General features: G+C 39.5%; 1 protein-coding gene across 1 annotated transcript in view; it reads right to left on the bottom strand.

Moving 5' to 3' along the window:
- cacna2d3a (calcium channel, voltage-dependent, alpha 2/delta subunit 3a) overlaps window positions 1-22999 on the bottom strand; it is a 1043750-nt gene that overhangs the window by 28472 nt on the left and 992279 nt on the right. Inside the window, exons 28-33 of the mRNA XM_060931674.1 lie at window positions 19691-19752; window positions 12970-13014; window positions 12222-12284; window positions 8120-8190; window positions 1251-1326; window positions 813-865 (exon numbers count right to left, since the gene is read on the bottom strand). Of these exons, the coding sequence (XP_060787657.1) occupies window positions 813-865; window positions 1251-1326; window positions 8120-8190; window positions 12222-12284; window positions 12970-13014; window positions 19691-19752 (370 nt within the window). The remainder of the gene's footprint in view (window positions 1-812; window positions 866-1250; window positions 1327-8119; window positions 8191-12221; window positions 12285-12969; window positions 13015-19690; window positions 19753-22999) is intronic.

Raw genomic sequence — 22999 nt, 5'->3', positions numbered from 1 at the left:
TCTAAAATTAAGTTAATAGGGTCTTACTGCTTCTAATAAGGAATAATGTAACACATGATTTACTTTACTTGAAGTTTTCAGTGATGGCATTTTAAGTTTTTTAAATAAGTAATATAAAGTAGAGTTTTGTAAAAATTATGCACAAGTCATTATTATTATTATTATTATTTAGTAGTAGTAGTAGTAGGTATAAAGGGTTACAGTACAGCACATGGCATTATAATGAATTGTAACATTTGCATTATACCACAATGATATGTGATCAAGGAATTATTTATAGGGCATTACTAGAGATTTATGACTTTTATTTTATGATAATAAAATGCTTACAAGGACTCTTTACCATCTTACAAATAATTATAAGCAAAGTTATAACAATTTGTGAATATGAGTTTCATAGAAAGTGTGACTCCTTTTAATCTTTTACCAATAACATTTTAATGAGGAAACATTCTTCAGTATGCAAACTCCAGTGAAAATCTGATAAAAATACAAAAGTCCTTTAAATAATCATAATTAATTCAAGTACCTTAAAAACTAGGGATGTTTCTAATAATATTGAATAACATGACATTGTGTATATAGGCGTTGTCCTTTTGTTTACACCATCAGCAGAACTTTACAACAACAGCTTGTAGCTGCAAATGAAATGATGGCTTTGATCACATCAGTCTAGCCAAGAGTAACCTCAGCAAGAGTAGCAAGTTCAAAGCGTCATCCCAGATTTCCCCTGGCTATCTCCATTATGCTTTTGGTAATTTGCGATGTTTTGGAAAAGTCAACTAAAAGCAGATGAAACAGAGGTTACTTACATGATGAGCTCGGTTAACAGCCATTTAACAGTCGCGAAGAAGGCAAAGTAGGGCTGTGAGAAAGAGGAACACCATCAATCACATGTAAAGAGATGACAGTAAACAACAACAAGTGTCAGGCTCTTGTGGTCGGGTACGCACGTAGAAATGCAGTAAATAAAAAAAGTGATTAGGATTAGGGTGCAAAACATGGGGAGATCACACACACACACAGGCTGATGTAGACTGCATAGATGTGGCTGCTCTTCTTCACTGTATGGCTAGACCACCCAAGCATGAGAAGGCATGAAACAAAAGAAAAGAAGAAGAGAGGGTGAATCAAGCAAAAAAAAAAAAAAAAAACAAGGACATGCTGCACATTCACACAGACTTAACAACTTAATAGCTGTTCACAAGATGCACTGTTGTGCTTTGTTTTAGTGCTTCTTTTATGCTCACGTCTAAAAGACTGCTTGAACCATCACTGCTCTCTCCATAGATCCTGCAGATGGCCTGATAGTCATACAGAGTCACCCTAACAGACACAAAATGAACGCACACACACACACACACACACACACACAGAAATCAAGTTTTAACGACATGAGAATTAAGAAAGGAAAAAATGCATACTGAAATGTGCCAACATTCCAAATTTCAAGCTTTAAATGTGGTTAATTAATAATTAACCAAAGTTTGTACAGCTTTACTGAAGAAAGTCACATGATTTTCAAGCAGTATCAAAATTTCAGCTCAGTAATATTTCATATAACTTTGCCAGAAATTGTAGAGTTCGTACAAAAAGCAATAGTTCTAAATGAGTCGGATAATATTATGAATGCCTTGAAAAAATGCTAATTAGTTAATGCTATTTTTAAAAATAACATTTAATCATGTCTATTTGGAGAAGGCTATAATGGAAAAATCTAATATTTTCCGCTCTAAAATTTATATCTTTTTAAGCACTCAGATTAACGTCTACAGTATCTTCACCTCTAATAACTAATATTCATGCTGGTCTGTGAATATCTTCATCTGCTTAATCCATAAAAGGGAAAGAGCGTAGGTTTATTAAGCAAGTTTTTTTTTTTTCAGACAATAGTTCATGTGTCCAACAACAACTGGCCAGTGCGTAGTAAGAAGAAAAACAGCTCTGCAATCCCCAAAACACAGAGAAATCCTGTGTGTAGAGGGCAAAGTCAAGGTGAGATGTCTAGACTTCATTCCACTCTCACAATAATGGTGATTCCATAGCATGAAAGGTGCTGATGGAAAAGGCACCCGGATAAGGAAAAGTGCTGTGCTGTGTGTGAAAGCGTATTACATGATGTGTGCAATAAGTGGAGGATATCTTTCATAACCGGGCCTCTAGGCTAGGAACGGCTGAGCTGTCTGTGTGTGTAGGAGTGTGTGTAGGTGTGTATGAAAGCATGTCAGGTGTTTGTGTGTATCTTTGTTTTTGTCTGGACTTTAATATGCATGTCTGAGTGCATTTTTGAGACTGCGGTTATATGTGTGAAGAATGCGAACTGTATGACCACATCTGATGCATGTGACTGACAGGGCAGGTGTGTGGAGGGGATTTGGTTGGCTTTGAGGCATACAAACCTGTGTGTGTGTGATCACTGTCTGGACTGCTAGCAGATGGAGTTTGACACACACAGCCTGAGGACACGTTCGACCTAGAGCAACCACCGCTGGAGACGCACAACCATGACATAGCGTGCAGATGAGATTATGGTTAATCCCTCAGAACTGATGGGATTAACAACCTCGCTTGGTTTTAGGCACGCTGGGAGATGTGAGGCACGTGTTTCTGGAAGTTATTATCTCTTGCCCTGACTATTCCTCTTTTACCTTTTAATTATTCATATTTTTGGTAACACTTTAATTTAAAGAAGGCGGCATGGTGGTGTAGTGGTTAGCACTGTCGCCTTACAGCAAGAAGGTCCGGGTTCGAGCCCCGTGGCCGGCGAAGGCCTTTCTGTGTGGAGTTTGCATGTTCTCCCCGTGTCCGCGTGGGTTTCCTCCGGGTGCTCCGGTTTCCCCCACAGTCCAAACACATGCAGGTTAGGTTAACTGGTGACTCTAAATTGACTGTAGGTGTGAATGTGAGTGTGACTGGTTGTCTGTGTCTATGTGTCAGCCCTGTGATGACCTGGCGACTTGTCCAGGGTGTACCCTGCCTTTAGCCCATAGTCAGCTGAGATAGGCTCCAGCTTGCCTGCGACCCTGTAGAACAGGATAAAGTGGCTACAGATAATGAAATGAGATAATGAGACTTTAATTTAAAGGAAAAAAAACATATACGTAGTAAATGAAAGTATCATTCATTATCAACCAGGTATAGTTAACTAGAAAGCTATTATGAAAAATGACTAATAATTGCATTATCAGTTGTGATAATACACTATAATCAATATTAAAACCTTGTTATTCAAATTATTGAGCATGAAATAACGCAAACTGGTAAACCTCATGAAGCTGGTTAAGATAATGTTCTACAATGTAGAAAATACAGAAAAACCTATGTATGAGTAGGGGTATCCAAACTTTTGACTGGTACTGTACAGTATGTTCTCTGGGAACTTTCAAGAACAGGTGTATTTCTATTGAGCTCATGCAACACTTTAATTGCACACAAGTCAACTCAAACAGTTGCACGAGAATTACTTTTCACAAAAAAGGGGGGAAATACTTATGAAATCACCACTTTTTAGATTAGAACTGTTTAATAATTTTGCAAACTATACTGATTTTAATTCCCACTTTAATATTATGGGCTGTTACCTGCAGGTTTATATGTCATATAATCCTCATTAAATAGAATAAGTGGATGCCTTTTTTTAAATGGATTGATATTTGTTTTTCTATGCATTTTTCTAAAATCGAATACACATATTGTGATCAATATGCCATATGGGAGTCAAAAGATAACAAAAAAAATGCAAAAATGCACAATCACTGAACCCTGTGAAATCACATCTGCAGATCTTGCATAAGACAAAACACATTTTTCACTCTTACATATCCATGTGTTGGGAAGTGCAGCTCTGCATCTCCAGCATTTTCTCTCTACTGAGGGATATGTTGTGCATGGAAGTGTGTAGTGATTAGTGATGTGTGTGCGTGTGTGGTGGATTTCATCTGTGTTTTAAGCTGAGGGCAAGGGCACACGTCCTGCCACGTGAGTGTAAAGCTATGCATGGAAAACCCTGCTACATCACCTTCCATCTACCCTCCTCCTTCTCTTCCTCCTCCTCACATTCCACACTTAATCATAGCTAATCGTGTCACTGCCCATCGCTCGCGGCTATTCCCATCCCATAGCACACTTCAGAGGCCCCACTCTCCAGATGTCTGATTGTGTTAAAGAAAGGAAATGTGTGTGTTTTGCACATGTATTGTGTGTGTGTGTGTGTGTGTGTGTGTGTGTGTGTGTGTGTGTGTGTGTGTGTGATAAAGAGAGCAGTCAGTATATATTATTTGAATGCTAGGCTGATTCATAAAATGGTTATTAAGAGGTACATATTAATTCATTTTCTACATGCTTTTAACCTAATTTAACAAGTTATATTTACATTTACAATTTAACTCTGTGTGTGTGTGTGTGTGTGTGTGTGTGTGTGTGTGTGTGTGTGTGTGTGTGTGTGTGTGTGTGTCTCTCTCTCTCTCTCTCTCTCTCCCGGTGCAAATGTGTTTTTCCAAATCCCACATCTACTCTCATTCCCATCCCTCTCCATTCATCCCATCAAATATTGTATTTTATGGAGGATATGAAACCAAAATTGTATTTATTGGTTTATTTATTTTTCCATGACATTCTCCCTAATTTAATTTTGGCCAATTCCCACCCAGCAGTTACGTCTCCGCTATCATGTGACACCTACCAATCTGGAGGGTGAAGGCTAACTATGACATGCTTCTATTCACAGACACCCAAGATTGTCTAGTATTGCTGTAATTGCAAGGGGGGAGAGAGGATGCCATCACTCCCACAAAACAGGACTTCCAGCTACAGATGGGTATGGCATCAATGGGATTTGGAATCGACCTCTCTGGACTAGAGTTAACACTTTTCATCGCCAAAAATGTAATTTAGATTACTTTGTTACTATACTAGGCCATGCAGTTTATGGGAACAAGAGCTAATGAATTATTATTTCTTAACTGATTCACAATATTCACAGTTATAGTGTAGCACAGTGGTGCAGTGGTAAGCACTTTAACCTTTTCTGTGTGGAGTTTGTGTGTTCTCCCTGTCCCTGTGTAGGTGTGCCGCGGTTGCCTCCCACAGTCCAAAAACATATATGGATTAGGTCAAGTGGCTATTCTAAACTGCCCATAGGTGTGAATGTTTGTCTAATGGTTGTCTGTCTCCCTACATTATGCTGTGTTCACACTTACACTGGTACGAAAGTGGTATAACTGTATCGATACAAAGTATACTGGTACAGTTTAGTGCATCTGTCCACACTAGCGAGAAATGTTTGCGGCTTTCTTTCACGGTAGTTGAAATGCGCGTGCGCGAAATGTTTCCGTGGTTACCGAGTAACTTCCTTCCGAGAATATATGGCATCCGTTATTTCGAGATCTCGAGAAAACAAAACAATTATTCCGTGATCTCGAGAAAACAAAACAATTATTTTATGATCTCAGCTGGATCACTGTATCTCCGTCGGTAGAGACGAAGCCGGGCCAGTCTTCTGCGGAGGTGCCGCGGACTAATTTTGAAATTATCCCTTATTAAAAGACTTAATGCAATCTCTCCCTGTGTCAACCCCTGATCAAAATATTGCCTTATTAGGTGATCGATTATTCCAGACATTCTAATGACCAAAGTTGCATCTATACAGAATGAGAAATAGCCCCAAAGTCAGCATATCACAAGTCTCTTGGCGCACCTGAATGAACCATTTCTCAGCTGTTTACTCGAGATCATGAAATAATTGTTTTGTTTTCTCGAGATCTCGAAATAACGGCTTTGTTTTCTCGAGATCTCGAATTAGTTGTGTTGTTTTCTCGAGATCCTGAATTAATTATGTCGTTATCTCGGGAGGGTGGCACGGTGGTGTAGTGATTAGCACTGTCGCCTCACAGCAAGAAGGTCCTGGGTTCGAGCCCATGGCTGGTGAGGGCCTTTCTGTGTGGAGTTTGCATGTTCTCCCCGTGTCTGCGTGGGTTTCCTCCGGGTGCTCCAGTTTCCCCCACAGTCCAAAGACATGCAGGTTAGGTTAACTGGTGACTCTAAATTGACCGTAGGTGTGAATGTGAGTGTGAATGGTTGTCTGTGTCTATGTGTCAGCCCTGTGATGACCTGGCGACTTGTCCAGGGTGTACCCCGCCTTTCGCCCGTAGTCAGCTGGGATAGGCTCCAGCTTGCCTGCGACCCTGTAGAAGGATAAAGCAGCTAGAGATAATGAGATGAATGAGATGAGTTATCTCGGGATAACAAGGTGAATTAAAAAAAGGATTATATGAAGGGCCTCTCTCGGCTTCCGTATGGATGAAACAACGTGTGTGTGCTTTTTGTTGTCAATGTACAGTCTGTATTTCTGGTGGTCATTTATTCAGTTGAATCGTATAAAACGCGCGAGGCAGTTGAGAAAGAAACAAACGAATCTCCGTTCTTCACTATTTTATTCAGCGAAGACATCAATTGAGGTGTGTGACTTTGCGATGCGCATTATATTTGTATCGATACAGAGCCGCTTCACCTGTCCACACTACGCGAAGCGCTACAGTACTGATACTGTACCGGTATGAAACCCATACATTTGTGGGTTTCGTACCGCTACAGTACCGGTATAGTTGCTAGTGTGGACAGGTGTTGCGGTACGAAAGTAGTTTTGTATCGGTACAAAATCCCTAGTGTGGACAGGGTATTAGATAGACCCTACAATAGAATGGTGACCTATCTAGGGTGTACCCGCCTCTTATCGGAATTTAGCTGGGATTGGATCCAGTTCAACCAAGACCCATAATGGATAAGCTGGTATAGATAATGCATGGATGGATATTCACAGTTATTACAAATAACATTGCATAAGAACACATCAACATATGTGGATTATTTGGTCATTCAGACCAGTGACTTATTTATGCACACTCACAGTGAAATGTGATGCTGAATAATAATAATAATAATAATAATAATAATAATAATAATAATAATAATAATAAACTACATTAAAATTAATTAAATGAAATTGACACTAGCATTTTGGAGACTACAGATTTTTTGTTTAAGGAGTATTTGTTTATTTGTTTATTGCATACATATGGATTTAAGCTTTATTAATGGAAATTTTATGACATATTATCTCATCTCTCATCTCATTATCTGTAGCCGCTTTATCCTGTTCTACAGGGTCGCAGGCAAGCTGGAGCCTATCCCAGCTGACTACGGGTGAAAGGCGGGGTACACCCTGGACAAGTCGCCAGGTCATCACAGGGCTGACACAATAGACACAGACAACCATTCACACTCACATTCACACCTACGGTCAATATAATATAATATAATATAATATAATATAATATAATATAATATAATATAATATGGGCGGCACGGTGGTGTAGTGGTTAGCGCTGTCGCCTCACAGCAAGAAGGTCCGGGTTCGAGCACCGTGGCCGGCGAGGGCCTTTCTGTGTGGAGTTTGCATGTTCTCCCCGTGTCCTCCGGGGTTTCCTCCGGGTGCTCCGGTTTCCCCCACAGTCCAAAGACATGCAGGTTAGGTTAACTGGTGACTCTAAATTGACCGTAGGTGTGAATGTGAGTGTGAATGGTTGTCTGTGTCTATGTGTCAGCCCTGTGATGACCTGGCGACTTGTCCAGGGTGTACCCTGCCTTTCGCCCGTAGTCAGCTGGGATAGGCTCCAGCTTGCCTGCGACCCTGTAGAACAGGATAAAGCGGCTAGAGATAATGAGATGAGATGAGATATTCTGTTTTTGTAAGTTCTCTGTCAACTCTACCGAATGAACAATTTTTTGTTCCTTTTTAATATTAAATCTAGCTCATGCATAATCACACACGTGGGACACGGCCTACTTTTTCCATGCTTCCATGTTTCAATACAGAACTGTAATCATTAAGGACACCGTTCTTTGCATTGACACTTCCAGGAACTATCACCATATGCATTCTGTGCATTTTTGCTGTGACAAAAATCAGTGAAGTTTAGGCAGGGGATGTTTTTTGTCATACTGTTTTGTTTTCATTTCAACAACCTTTGAGAGACTGCATTATTTAGAAGTCATATTAGGATAAAACTATACACTTATACTTGCAAATGTTTAGTGAAGATGCATGAGTATATTTTCTCACCTTTTAAAAGAGCCCATGGACAGTAGTTTGCTCATGACAGCGCCCTCTGCCTCCCCAAAGAAGACACCCGTCTGAGACATGGGAGATGGAGAGACGAGGAGAGAGAGGGAGAGAGAGAGAGAGAGAGAGAGATTGAAAGAAAGAAATGAGAGCAATCAAATCAAACAGGAGAAGAATAATTTAAAACAAACAGTGAGCAATGCAGAGTATCAAAAAGGGTTGTCTAACACGTGCATAGTCTCATCTCATCTCATTATCTCTGGCCACTTTATCCTGTTCTACAGGGTCGCAGGCAAGCTGGAGCCTATCCCAGCTGACTATGGGCGAAAGGCGGGGTACACCCTGGACAAGTCGCCAGGTCATCACAGGGCTGATACATAGACAACCATTCACATTCACATTCACACCTACGGTCAATTTAGAGTCGCCAGTTAACCTAATCTGCATGTCTTTGGACTGTGGGGGAAACCGGAGCACCCGGAGGAAACCCACGCAGACACGGAGAGAACATGCAAACTCCACACAGAAAGGCCCTCGCCGGCCATGGGGCTTGAACCCAGACCTTCTTGCTGTGAGGCGACAGCGCTAACCACTACACCATAGGGTGCATCAGTTGCCCCCTAAAAATGAAAAGTTCCTCCGATCATGATGCATTTTTGTTTTTATGTTCCTTTTGGTAAGAAAACACACTGGGTGAAATATTTTGACAAAATTCAAAAGTTTAATGGTGGCACAAGGAGCTCAAAGTTATGGAAAAAGCTGCTATTTTATGACAAAATTTCGATCACTTTTCATGAAACATTATGGCACCTTACAGAGTATACCAAATATCTTAGATACACATTTTTAGTACATATTCGAAATATATTATCAAGCACAGTTTGAGTTTTTGCTGTTCATTGAATCATTGTTCAACTACTTTTAAACAATACAAATGTATTATGAATCACATTAATGCTTCTCAATCCCTTGCAAAGGTTCTTAACATGATCTCTGGGTCACAAGAAATCAATAAATGGAGTCCAACATTGTGATTCAAACCTTACGCGAAAACATAAAATAAGCGTTTTTTGGCAAAAAATGAACCTCATGGTGCCACCATTAGACATTTGAATATGGTCGAAAAATTTTACAGAATGTCTTTATTGGTGAAAAGGAACACCCAAACAAAAATACATCAGATTTTATGAAAGTGAGGGCAACTGATGCACCCTACTACACCACCGTGAGGCCCCATGTGCATAGTCATAAATGTAAAAAACATCATGAGTAATACAATGCGTTAAAGGATTACCTAACAGCAGAAGGATTCATCCTGCTATACATGTGACTCATACATACAAACCATGAGCCACAGTCACACTGCACCAAAAAATCTACTGTGTAATTGTACATTGGGCAACAAGAAACAAAGCAGAAAGTGTGTGCTCCATCCTATTCAGAATATAATTATGAACACAATATTTGGATAAAATATATGAATATAATTAAGGAACCTAAAGACGTACAGTAAAGACAATGCTGCATGAATATTGCTTTTTTTTTAAATGACATAATCGTTCTCATTTATATCAAATGTAATATTTTACACTGTATAAAATTGTAAATAATACACTTAATGATACATAATAAGCTCACCAGACAAATAAATAAATAAAATAAAAAAAAACCAGTGTGCCATTCCTTTCCTAATACTTATGCCACCCATCACCTTAAAAGCATGACCAGTCCTGTCAGTTATGTATGCCAGTGCCATCCTGACAATTTTAGCACACTCTTTCACTGACTAGGTGTACAATTCAGTTAGAGATTGTGACCTATTTTGGTGTTCCACCTACTATTCCAAATAATCCCACAAGTCTTCAGGAAAATTAGGTCTGGTGATTTTGTAGGTGAGTCAAAGTGTCCTAATGTTCCTTCATGCTTATTGAACAAATTGCATACAGAATTGGCCCTTTCAGCATGAAGTATAGAAACCAAACTCACAATCTGGCCAAATCTGCATGTAAAGAAAAAAGACATTTTAAAATGTAGCTATAGTGTCACAATTATCTATGTGCATGTTTCAGAGAATTAATTTAAAATATTCATAAAACCTCTCCATAACATTCAGAAAAACAGCATTTTTTTACATTTTCATCCACTGTAGCTACAGTATACTTTCACTTGAAATATAATCTTTAAAATATTTATGAAACAGAATTTTTACAGTAATCTACTTCCTGTAAATATTTATTTACTTAATTGCAGAAATTTACTTAAAATACAGTAATATTCCTTTTTGTATATTAATTTACTTAACATCTCATGCTAAAAAAAACCCATCTGTTTGTATCCATTAAAGATTATGAAAAATGTCACTTTTACTATATGTTTACACTTAACCCAATCACCTGAATGCATACACCCCTATGAATTATTTGAAATATTCTCCCAGTAAGGAAGGTGCATCATTCAATTTTTTTGAACGATCACAGGAAGAAGAACATTAAGTTCTCACATTCCTTTTTCCTTTATTTTTAGTGATATGATATTGACTGACAAGGTCATTTTGAACATATAACCTTGTTTCCCAGTTAGATTATAGATTAAAAGTATATTAGTACATAACATAGGACATTGCAATGTCTTTAATACTGTTGTGTGATTAGCATGGATGCTAATTAAGCACATTTTGCCAACAAGCCATTGCCAAGTGTTAGGCAGCAGAGACAGCTGCAGTTGCAGGTAAATGATGTATTAAAAACGGCAGGCAAACAGATCCAAAACGATGCACAAGAGCTTGGTTTAAAAAAACAAAACAAACAAACAAAACAAAAAAAAAAAAACAGGGAAGGGTCAGGCAATTAACAGACTTGGATAGACAAAGCTAGAGTCCAAAAATCAGAGAACAACCAAGATCAAAAATGTCATGCACAGAAATAATAAGGCTCAGTATATCAACAGTAAATCACAAGGCAATACTTTGCATTATGAGTCTGTTCATGGCTGGGGTTTTTTAGGCGCCGTGTACACATACCCGGGTATTTTTAAAAACGCAGACCTTTGCCTTCGTTTGTGCCTTTCGTTTATACACAAACGGAGTTTTTTCCTCTGAAAACGATTCTTTCTAAAAACCCCGGCAAAAGTGGAGATTTTTTGAAAACTCCGTTTTGCGTTTGTGTGTAAAGAGACCAAAACGGGGTTTTAGGCAATCTTCGCGCCACAAAAGAGCGACCATTGTACATATGACAAGCATGGAAACACTCAGAGTAGCAGCATTTCTGTTATTAAGAGCTATATTCGCCTGTTTGCTTTTGAGAATAAAGCTCATTGACCAGCAGAGACGCATTAGGGCTTGGAGGGCAGCAATTGCGGAGCTTCTAGTGACCAAAAGAGCCCGACCGTACCACCGCCATGTTTTCTTCTTTGAAAGGAACAGGAAGACGTTCGTGTCGGCAGTTCTCGATGAGGCTTCTGTAGAATTGTCATTCTTCTAACACTGCCACTGACAGTCTTGGCGTAGTTTAACAGCTCTTGACAGCGTATTTATGCGGATCAATATAAACATAATTTAAAAAAAAACTCAGCTGTGTGCACGAAGTTATTTTGGAAAATGGAGTTTAGAAAATATGCGTTTTTAAAAATACCCGGGTATGTGTAAACAGCGCCTTAGTGAGTGTGTGTGGGAACATGTGATTGAGTCCAGGTGCAAACAGTCAATAATCAGGTGACACGGAGCATGTGTATTGGGAGGTGTAGTCCATGGTGGCCATGTTTGTAAGACGCGATGCCTTTGGTGAATCTGAGTTCAATAGCAATTCTTGCACTGACATGACATTAGCAAATTAACCTTGTTACAATGAAATGATGCATGATTGCCTGAAAAATTTTTCAGATGATTGGCTGAAAAATTGTTTGAATGGTTTCATACTACTTACCTTCGATAAAATGTCAGGGAAAAGTTCATTTTTAAGAATTAACAGGGAGCTAAATTGTACAGAAACATAGAATTACCCAATCAGTGATCTGGTTTCTGGTATTGGTGGATACAACCATTTTTTCTTTGTCTGGGTAGCTTATTATCATAAAAATGAATACATTAACTATATAAAAGTCATACCAAAGAGAAGTCCTCAGCCACTAGGATAAAGCCATTGTTGTCTATGAGGTAGCAATTTATATCCTAAAGAGAAAAATAAGGTGAAGAAAAATAAAATGCAGATGCTGCAATAGTGTTGAATATAACAGTTTCATGACAATGTTAGCTGCTAAAAGTATAAAAAAAAAAACCGAGGTATAGTGGGGTCCAAAACTCTGAGACCACATTGAAAATATGGGATTTTATAAATACACAGCTTTAGAATTTTTAAATATTTAAAACAAAAAAAAGTAAAAAAAAAAAATGTAAGTAAATGTGCGATAGTGATCATGTTAACTGCTTTGTGCAAAACGTCAGCTTTTCCTCATGGTTAATCTCTTCTATTGAAGCATGTGTTCAGACAACACTCGGATGAATTTGATCTAAAATGGATCCTAAGGTTTTGTACAAACTTGTGGAGTCTTTCTCAGCTCAAGTGCATACTGTCATTAAAGTTAAAAGGTACTAACCAAATACTAAAAACTCGAAGATTTAATTTTTCCCTCAGGTTGTTGTCAATACTATAATGTGTATGAAAATTGTTGTATTAAATTAGAAAATAATTCAAAATACAAACATTTTCACTCATGCTCTCAGACATATGGACCACAATGTATGTATTTGTTTGTTTATGAAGACATGCTTACAAATACTTTTTTATAATGATTTATGAACAAAAGAAGGATGCCAGGCATGATGGAGTGGAGATAGAGGTTGTGTGCACACTTACATCATTATCACAGCTGATGGAACACTTCCCATCCAGGGTAGCACACTACAATGTGAAATACAAAATTTTTTAATGGTGGTTAATTATGTAAATACAAACAGATATACTGTGAGTTATTCCTGAAATTTGTGACTGTCTTATAAGGGCATATTAGTTTTATCCACTGAAGAATGACTGCTCTTTACAATATACTATATTCAACAAAAACAAAAAAGTCTCAAGAATTAATTGTTTATGACTTAATAAACAAAATCTATCAATTAAGCAGGGAATTATATCTTTACAATGTTTTATATATATATATATATATATATATATATATAGTGCTGGGCGGCACGGTGGTGTAGTGGTTAGCACTGTCGCCTCACAGCAAGAAGGTCCTGGGTTCGAGCCCCGGGGCTGGTGAGGGCCTTTCTGTGTGGAGTTTGCATGTTCTCCCCATGTCCGCGTGGGTTTCCTCCGGGTGCTCTGGTTTCCCCCACAGTCCAAAGACATGCAGGTTAGGTTAACTGGTGACTCTAAATTGACCGTAGGTGTGAATGTGAGTGTGAATGGTTGTCTGTGTCTATGTGTCAGCCCTGTGATGACCTGGCGACTTGTCCAGGGTGTACCCCGCCTTTCGCCCATAGTCAGCTGGGATAGGCTCCAGCTTGCCTGCGACCCTGTAGAACAGGATAAAGCGGCTAGAGATAATGAGATGAGATGAGATATATAGTGCTCAGCTTAAATGAGTACACCCCCTTTGAAAAGTAACATTTTAAACAATATCTCAATGAACACAAACAATTTCCAAAATGTTGACAAGACAAAGTTTAATATAACATCTGTTTAACTTATAGCGTGAAAGTAAGGTGAATAATATAACTTAGATTACACGTTTTTTCAGTTTTACTCAAATTAGGGTGGTGCAAAAATGAGTACACCCCACAACAAAAACTACTACATCTAGTACTTTGTATGGCCTCCATGATTTTTAATGACTGCACCAAGTCTTCGAGGCATTGAATGAACAAGTTGGTGACATTTTGCAACATCAATCTTTTTCCATTCTTCAACAATGACCTCTTTTAGTGACTGGATGCTGGATGGAGAGTGATGCTCAACTTGTCTCTTCAGAATTCCCCATAGGTGTTCGATTGGGTTCAGATCAGGAGACATACTTGGCCAATGAATCACTTTCACCTTGTTCTTCTTCAGAAATCCAACAGTGGCCTTAGATGTGTGTTTAGTCATGTTGGAAAAGTGCACAACGACCAAGGGCATGGAGTGATGGTAGCATCTTCTCTTTCAGTATAGAGCAATACATCTGTGAATTCATGATGCCATCACTGAAATGCAGCTCCCCGACACCAGCAGCACTCATGCAGCCCCACATAAGGACACTGCCACCACCATGTTTCACTGTAGGCACCATGCATTTTTCTTTGTATTCTTCACCTTTGCGACGCCATACAGTTTTGAAGCCATCAGTTCCAAAAACATTTATCTTGGTCTCATCACTCCAGAGTATAGAGTCCCAGTAGTCTTCATCTTTGTCAGCATGGACCCTGGCAAACTCTAGGCGGGCTTTTTTGTATCTGAGCTTTAAGAGAGGCTTCTTTCATAGACGGCATCCATGCATGCCATTCCTCTGCAGTGTACACCATATTGTGTCAAGGGAAATAGTCACCCCAGTTTGGCTTTTTACTTCTTTAGATAACTGCAGTGAACTTGCATGCCGATTTTCTTCAACCCTTCTCATCAGAAGACGCTCCTGTCGAGGTGTTAACTTCCATGGACGACCTGAACATCTCTGTGAGATGGTTGCAGTTCCATCTTTATTAAATTTTTGTACCACTTTTGCTACAGTATTCTGACTGATAAGTAAAGCTTTGCTGATCATCTTGTAGCCTTCACCTTTGTGGTGTAAAGAAATTACTTTCTTTGGGGAATTCTGAAGAGACATTTTGAGCATCACTCTCCATCCAGCATCCAGTCACTAAAAGAGGTCATTGTTGAAGAATGGAAAAAGATTGATGTTGCAAAATGTCGCCAACTTGTTCATTCCATGCCTAGAAGACTTGGTGCTGTCATTAAAAATCATGGAGACCTTACAAAGTACTAGATGTAGTAGTTTTTGTTGTGGGGTGTACTCATTTTTGCACCACCCTAATTTGAGTAAAACCAAAAAAATGTGTAATCTAAATCAGTGATTCTCAAACTGTGGTACGCGTACCACTAGTGGTACGCGGGCTCCATTCCAAAGAATCACTTAATTAAATATAAATAAAATTTAAAAAATAAAATAAAACGTGAAATACTATCCATAATATCCGAATGGATGAAAATATCTTATCAACCGATGACAAGAAAATGAAAGGAGATACAAATTAAGTTAATAATTTTAAAAAGTTTGCAAGTGCTTCTGGGTAGCCATACGTAGCGTACATACGCATTCCCGCCGGTTCTGCTGACAGACGGTTATCCGCCATTGGTAGACGAGGCTGTGATGGGAAAAGGTGGAGGTGGCTTTGCTAATTATGACGAGTACGACAAAATTACTGTCGTGGCTTAAATCCGCGAATGGGAGCATGGATCAGGAGAGAGGGAGAACTGAAGAGGACATGTGTGAGCCAAGCGCAGATGCTAACGACAGTGGCAAAACCAGCCCCAGAACTGCTAGCAAACGGCAGAAACCAGTGAGGAGGAAGTATGACGAAAAATACATAAAACTGGGATTCATTTGGAGCGGGACAGAGGAGCTGCCCAGGCCGCAGTGTGTTGTATGCGGGGACGTTCTGAGCAGTGAGTCCATGAAACCGTTGTATCTCAAACGGCATCTTACAACCAAACACACAGCACTAAAGGACAAACCAATGGATTTTTTTTTTAATGAAAACGTGATGAACTGAAGCAGTCCAAGTCCACCATTCTGTCCTATGGTACACCTGTAGCCAAAGCACAGGAAGCTTCATATCGTGCCAGCCTCCTGATTGCCAGAGCCGGTAAGCCGCACACAATCGGGGAACTGCTGTGTTTGCCGTTAGCATTATTTAAGTACAGTGTTTTATTTTCCTATATTTAAACACAGTGTTACTGTTCAAAGTACTGTGTGTAATGTTACAGTGGCCAACAATATTAAATATACTTGTTAAATAAAACAGCCTTGTTTTTAATGAATACTTAGGCCTACTACGCTACTGTATTTTAATGTTGGTCATTATGGTGGTACTTGGAGAGCCAAGTATTTTCTGAGGTGGTACTTGGTGAAAAAAGTTTGAGAACCACTGATCTAAATTATATTATTAACCTTACTTTCACGTTATAAGTTAAACAGATGTTATATTAAACTTTGTCTTGTCAACATTTTGGAAATTGTTTGTGTTCATTGAGATATTGTTTAAAATGTTACTTTTCAAAGGGGGTGTACTCATTTACGCTGAGCACTGTATATATATATAATCTGCAGCTGCTTTTCCTGTACAGGGTCACAGGAGCCTATCCCAGCTGACTATGGACAAGAGGCAGGGTACACCCTGGACAAGTTGCCAGGTCATTGCAGGGCTGACGCATAGAGACAAACAACCATTCACACTCACATTCACACCTATGGTCAATTTAGAGCCACAAATTAGCCTAACCTGCATGTCTTTGGACTGTGGGGGAAACCAGAGCATGCAGAGGAAACCCACAGACACGGGGAGAACATGCAAACTCCACAGAGAAAGGCCCTCATTGGCCACTGGGCTCAAACCCAGGACCTTCTTGCTGTGAGGTGACAGTGCTAACCACTACACCACTGTGCCACTCTTTTTTAAATTAAATAATTAATTTTTTTTTAAAATACATTTAATTTTTTATTGAACACAAATTCCTCTCATTTTAACTGGTAATACTGTTCACTGATCAGCAGGGGACAGCAAGGTTAGATTTGAAACAGTGCCACAATAGCAACTTGCAGGAGGATGCAAATGCAGTTTGAGGTTTATTGAAATACTTGCAGGTACATCCAAAATGTAAGGCAAAAATTGTCATCAGAGAACAGGCAAGGGTCAGTCGATCAGCAAACAACATGAAGTATACAACATCCAAAAACTTGAGAAAGTAGGAAACCAAAACAGGGTCAAAGTCAAAATATCAGAATGCCAATCGGACAGTTCTATAGGATGGCTATGGTCAGGTACAGGCAAACTGCACATTAGCGTACTTCACAATGGGTCTTTATGTGGAGTCCGTATATATAACATGTGAGTATGATTGTGAACCACTGTGCGTGATTAGTAATCAGGTGACTGTGAATGAGAAAATATGGCTCCGTCCAAGTATAGATACTTCAATACTATTAGTACGCAAAAAGCAGTATATAGGGTGTCCGAATACTCAGTAGGCATTTAGTAGTATAGTAATCAAATGGTACCCAGATGATCAACTACATCTGTAGTATGCAAATGCACCACACTACACTATCGCATAATTCAGCTGGAGCCTCCAAATAACCGAAGAATTCCCCTGAAAAATAGTGTGGCAGAGGCCCCTGTACTCTTTCTCTGCCCAAGAAAAGGATCGCTCCTCACCCTACTGTTCTCCCAGTGCTGAAAAGACAGCTCTCTTTCAGCACCACTGGTGTTTTAAACAGCCAGAGAGTACATGTATGGCTACAGGGTGGAGCCCGCACAGCTGGGGTGAATTAAAGAAGTGCCGCTCTCTACCCTCCAGAATCTCACAGGAGAGTATAAAAGGCTCTCTATCTCTCCACACAGATTAGTGAACATGTCTCGTTTGCCCAAGACTGATGCCTCTCTCCTCACCTTGAGAGAGCACTCGGGAAGATGCCATGGACAGAAGCTCCAGACCGTTCCCAGCCGGGACACTTCGATTGCTGCCTGTAGCTGGCCGAGTACCACTCACTTTGCACCTCGCTATGCTCCTGGGCACTTTCCCTCTTCACCTTCCCTTTTTCCCTTCTCCCACAGCCAAAAAAGAATAAAATAGAACTGAATTTTCTTCCTCAGCTCCTGGGTCTGTGTCTGTGTTCTGCCCATTGCAGCAGTGAGTCGCTATACTGGAAAGAAGATGGGCATCTGAAGCGAAGCTTATGCGCAGTACTGTGCAAAAGTCTGAGGCACCCTATTTTTTTAAACAAACTTTGTTATAGATTTCTATTTTATGACTTCTACATTATCGAGGCAGTACAAAAACATTTTAGAGTTCCAAACGTTTGTTTTCCAGCACAAAATTAAATGTTACAGAAAAAAAAAGTTTGTACCTGAGCAGCACATTACAAAGAGACCACTTTTCAGATTAGAAAAGAAAACATAATGAAGGCTACTGGGTTTTGGTGCAAAATTAAGAAGCAAGTATGACAATCAAAATGTCCAGAAGAACTGTGGCTGGTTCTGCAATATGCTCAGTAAAACCTACAGCTCATTTCCTTATATAACTGCACAAACTGTACCTGAGACTACTTTTTTTTTTATTTAGCAAAGGGTCATCTCACAGCAAATATTGGCTTTGTTTCATTTATTATGGCTTACTGCTGTTTATAGTATTTTTTACCTCCGCCAAGGAGGTTATGTTTTCGGTAGCGTTGGTTTGTTTGTTGGTTTGTCTGTTAGCAACATTATGGAAAAAGTTATGAACAGATTGTTCTGAAATTTTTCCCAGAGGTGTGACTGGGCACAAGTAACAATCCATTAAATTTTGGCGGTGATCCGGATCACCTTCTGGATCCCGGATTTTTTTAAAGGATTCTTGGCGGAGGTCTACGCTCTCCGAGTGCTTTTCTAGTTTTAAATGTTGAAACATTTCATTTCATTATTTTTTAAAGCCATTTTTGGTCTACATAATTTCTTTACATGTGCCCAAGACTTCTGTACAGTCCTGTGTGTGTGTATATATATATATATATATATATATATATATATATATATATATATATATATATGGCAGTGGAGTATGTTGGAATTGTGTCCTTAGTACTTGCTCATATACTCATACAGTAGAATGTACTATAGTTATGATCAGGTAGTAGATACTGAGCCATCATTAGTACATACTGAGAATTCAGATGCAGACTGTGTGTGAATGCTGTGAATTGTAGTTCAGAACTGCCATGTTTGTTGTGCTCTGGGAAATGGAGTTCAGATTGGATTCTGCCACAAATGTGACAAATGGTCTCATCTCTGGAGACATACTTTGTTTACCATTGATAAAAACTGGATTTATAATGAATGTACTGGGGGCGGCACGATAGTGCAGTTGCCTCACAGCAAGAAGGTTCTGGGTTCGAGCCCAGTGGCCAACGGGGGCTTTTCTGTGTGGAGTTTGGACCCCAACCTGGCAACAGGGCTGGACAAGGGAGAAGGAGATGATGATGATGAATGTACTAATTGCATTAAAAGATTTTTAAAAGTACTAGGTTAGTCAAAATTATGTTAACACTTAAATGGTAGAAACCATTTATTCACAAAACATATGTACAAGATGATTTACAGGACGGTCTCAGCCTGTTCGAGCAACAGTATCATTTAAAGCCCGGACACACACTTCACGGTCACAGCACACCACACACATTCAGGAGAAGAATAATCCATTAGAGTTAACATAATTTTGACTAACCCTGTATTATATTAGTTTTGCTCAGCCTTGATGTCTCAGGAAGAGAGTGAGTGAGTGAGTGAGTGAGTGAGTGAGTGAGTGAGTGAGTGAGTGAGTGTGAGTGTGTGTGTGTGTGTGTGTTTACCTGTCTGCTGGCAGTCCAGAATTTTCTCTGAAAGAACTCCAACTTCATCTGTATCCCCACAGCTGGAGCACACATCCAAAACATGTCATGTTCAAGAATACTCAAAGTGACAAGCTATTTACTTAACATGAACATGCAGGTTTTAGAATTTTGCAATCATCATAGCTTCATTAATAAAGACAAATCAAGAAGTCATTAATCTTCAAGACATTGGATAAATACAATACCTTAACTGAATAATATTTAGTACAGTGTTAAGACCTGAGCCATCAAATATTGAACATCTACATCCTTTTTATTCAGGAAATATATAAATACATTCCTTCTCACGTCCAGCTTTTGTAGTCTGAGCTCCAGTTCTCTGAACCAATCATGTATAATACCACAACATGATGGGTTTAGGCCAAGTTAAATATGTCATGCAGAAGAGTTATGAGTTCCTGAATTACTGATTATGGTTTTGAATTTGTTGGCACATGCATTTCTCCTGTCCGTGTAAAGTAGAAATAGAAGGGAGAGAGGTCTGGTTGTTAAAGCATACCCCAGAAGCCACCAGCAATACTGTACCTGTGATGTATCAGAAGTTGCAAAAAGATGGGACAAGAAAAGATAAAGGTTTTTACTTTAGAAGTCTTAAGGCATTGTGCAGACTTTCCAAACAATCAACACAACACATAAAATTGCTGAAGCATTTCCAATGGGCTTGCAAATTCTTTAGCATATCTGCTAAAATGTACAGACAATAAAATCCCCAAGGGATTAGGGGAATCAACTGATTATGATGGTTAATAAAATATAATGATTTGTCCAAAATAATTTCAAATGAGTGTTCATTTATGTTTGTGTGTTTAAGAAGCAGTTTGTATTTTAGGTGATTACAATTGGAATGAAAATTCCTGCAATAAAAAAGAGCCTTCCTCATGCCCCCAACCAGCCCCACCTGACCTGAAACTATATTAGCTTTGTGGGTTGGGCTGTTGGGCAAAAAAGAGCCAGGGTGGAGCCTATTTCTGACCCAGGAAAAAATTAAACAACAGCCTCAAATTAAGTAACTAGCAAGATCTATTGCATGCCAATAAGCAGCTCAGCTCACTGTGTCTTTATTATTACAGTATTTATTATTCATGGTCTCGAAAAACATACTGCACGTTGAATGTCACTGCTACCTTCCATCCATCCATTATCTGTAGCCGTTTATCCTGTTCTACAGGGTCGCCGGCAAGCTGGAGCCTATCCCAGCTGACTATGGGCGAGAGGCAGGGTACACCCTGGATAAGTCGCCAGGTCATCGCAGGGCTGACACATAGACACAGACAACCATTCACACTCACACCTACGGTCAATTTAGAGTCACCAGTTAACCTAACCTGCATGTCTTTGGACTGTGGGGGAAACCGGAGCACCCGGAGGAAACCCACGCGGACACGGGGAGAACATGCAAACTCCGCACAGAAAGGCCCTCGCCAGCCCCAGGGCTCGAACCCAGGACCTTCTTGCTGTGAGGCGACAGCGCTAACCACTACAAAAAGAGTCTGGTGTGGATGAACTTGACTGGCCTGCACAGAGTCCTGACCTCAACCCAATAGAACACCTTTGGGATGAATTAGAGCGGAGACTGAGAGCTAGGCCATCATCAGTGTGTGACCTCACAAATGCACTTCTGGAAGAATGGTCAAAAAATTCCCATAAACACACTCCTAAACCTTGTGGACAGCCTTCCCAGAAGAGTTGAAGCTGTTCTAGCTGCAAAGGGTGGACCGACGTCATATTGAACCCTATGGATTAGGAATGGGATGTCACTTAAGCTCATATGTGAGTCAAGGCAGGTGAGCGAATACTTTTGGCAATATAGTGTAATTTGAGTTTTCCACTCAATTATTCAATTATTGCATTTTTTCTCAAATATTATTAACACCCACATGGAGTATTTATATAAATGGAAAATAAATTTTCATTCTAGAAAAGCTTTGTCCTGTGTATTGTATTTACTGTCCTTCGTATTTATTGTCCTGCACTCGTCTTACTCGTCTTGTGCATTGCATTGTATGTAGTTTCATCTCATCTTATTATCTCTAGCCGCTTTATCCTTCTACAGGGTCGCAGGCAAGCTGGAGCCCATCCCAGCTGACCATGGGCGAAAGGCGGGGTACACCCTGGACAAGTCGCCAGGTCATCACAGGGCTGACACATAGACACAGACAACCATTCACACTCACATTCACACCTACGGTCAATTTAGAGTCACCAGTTAACCTAACCTGCATGTCTTTGGACTGTGGGGGAAACCGGAGCACCCGGAGGAAACCCACGCGGACACGGGGAGAACATGCAAACTCCGCACAGAAAGGCCCTCGCCGGCCCCGGGGCTCGAACCCAGGACCTTCTTGCTGTGAGGCGACAGCGCTAACCACTACACCACCGTGCCGCCCTGTATGTAGTTTAATAGTTATATTTAATAGTTGGTAGTTACAGTTAATAGTTAAGTACTTATGATACAATTATAAGCAGCTGAAACTATAGGAAACTAATTAGCACTCTCCCCCACACAGTGAGTAGGTTGGTGAGTAGGGTTGCTACTCATCCCTTTTAATATGTGACTGTCTTTTAATGAAAATTATAATGCGTGTCCCTTGTTGAGTCAATTATGGACTCAATTCATCCTATGTTTTATACACATTGCTTCATACACATGCAGAGTCTTCACAATGGTGAGAATAAGAAAGATTCTCACCACCATTCTCATTATTTTTGCCATATCTGACTTATTGTGTCGAAGTCTGGGGAAACACCTACAAAATCACTCTGCAGCCGATATGTACAATACAGAAAAGAGCAATAAGGACAATAAACAAAACAGGATACAGAGATCACACAAACTCGCTATTCATAAAATCACACATGTTGAAATTTATGGATCTGGTCAAATTCAGAACAGCACAAATAATGTACAAAGCAAGAAATAATCTATTGCCGAAAAATATACAAGGAATGTTTAGTGAGAGAGAGGGGGGATATAATCTAAGGGGAGACCTAAATTTTAAAAAACCAAAGGTTAGAACAAATATGAAAAGCATGTGCGTATCGAGCTGTGGGGTGACTTTATGGAACAGACTGGAGACAGAAATAAAACAAAGTGCAAATATAAACCTGTTTAAAAAAAGGTACAAAAAATATTTTTAAACAAGTATATTGAAGAGGAAGTATGTTAATGGAGGATGATGAGGGATAAATAGAATAGGGTTGATTGTTATATTAGAACTAGCTGAGTATATGGTATATATTTATTTATGGGGATAGATATCTTCCTAT

The sequence above is a fragment of the Neoarius graeffei genome, chromosome 10, assembly GCF_027579695.1.
Source record: "Neoarius graeffei isolate fNeoGra1 chromosome 10, fNeoGra1.pri, whole genome shotgun sequence".
In the NCBI taxonomy this organism is placed as follows: domain Eukaryota; kingdom Metazoa; phylum Chordata; class Actinopteri; order Siluriformes; family Ariidae; genus Neoarius; species Neoarius graeffei.
The sequence above is the reverse complement of the archived record's forward strand: the minus strand, read 5'-3'. Positions and strand labels throughout refer to the sequence as shown.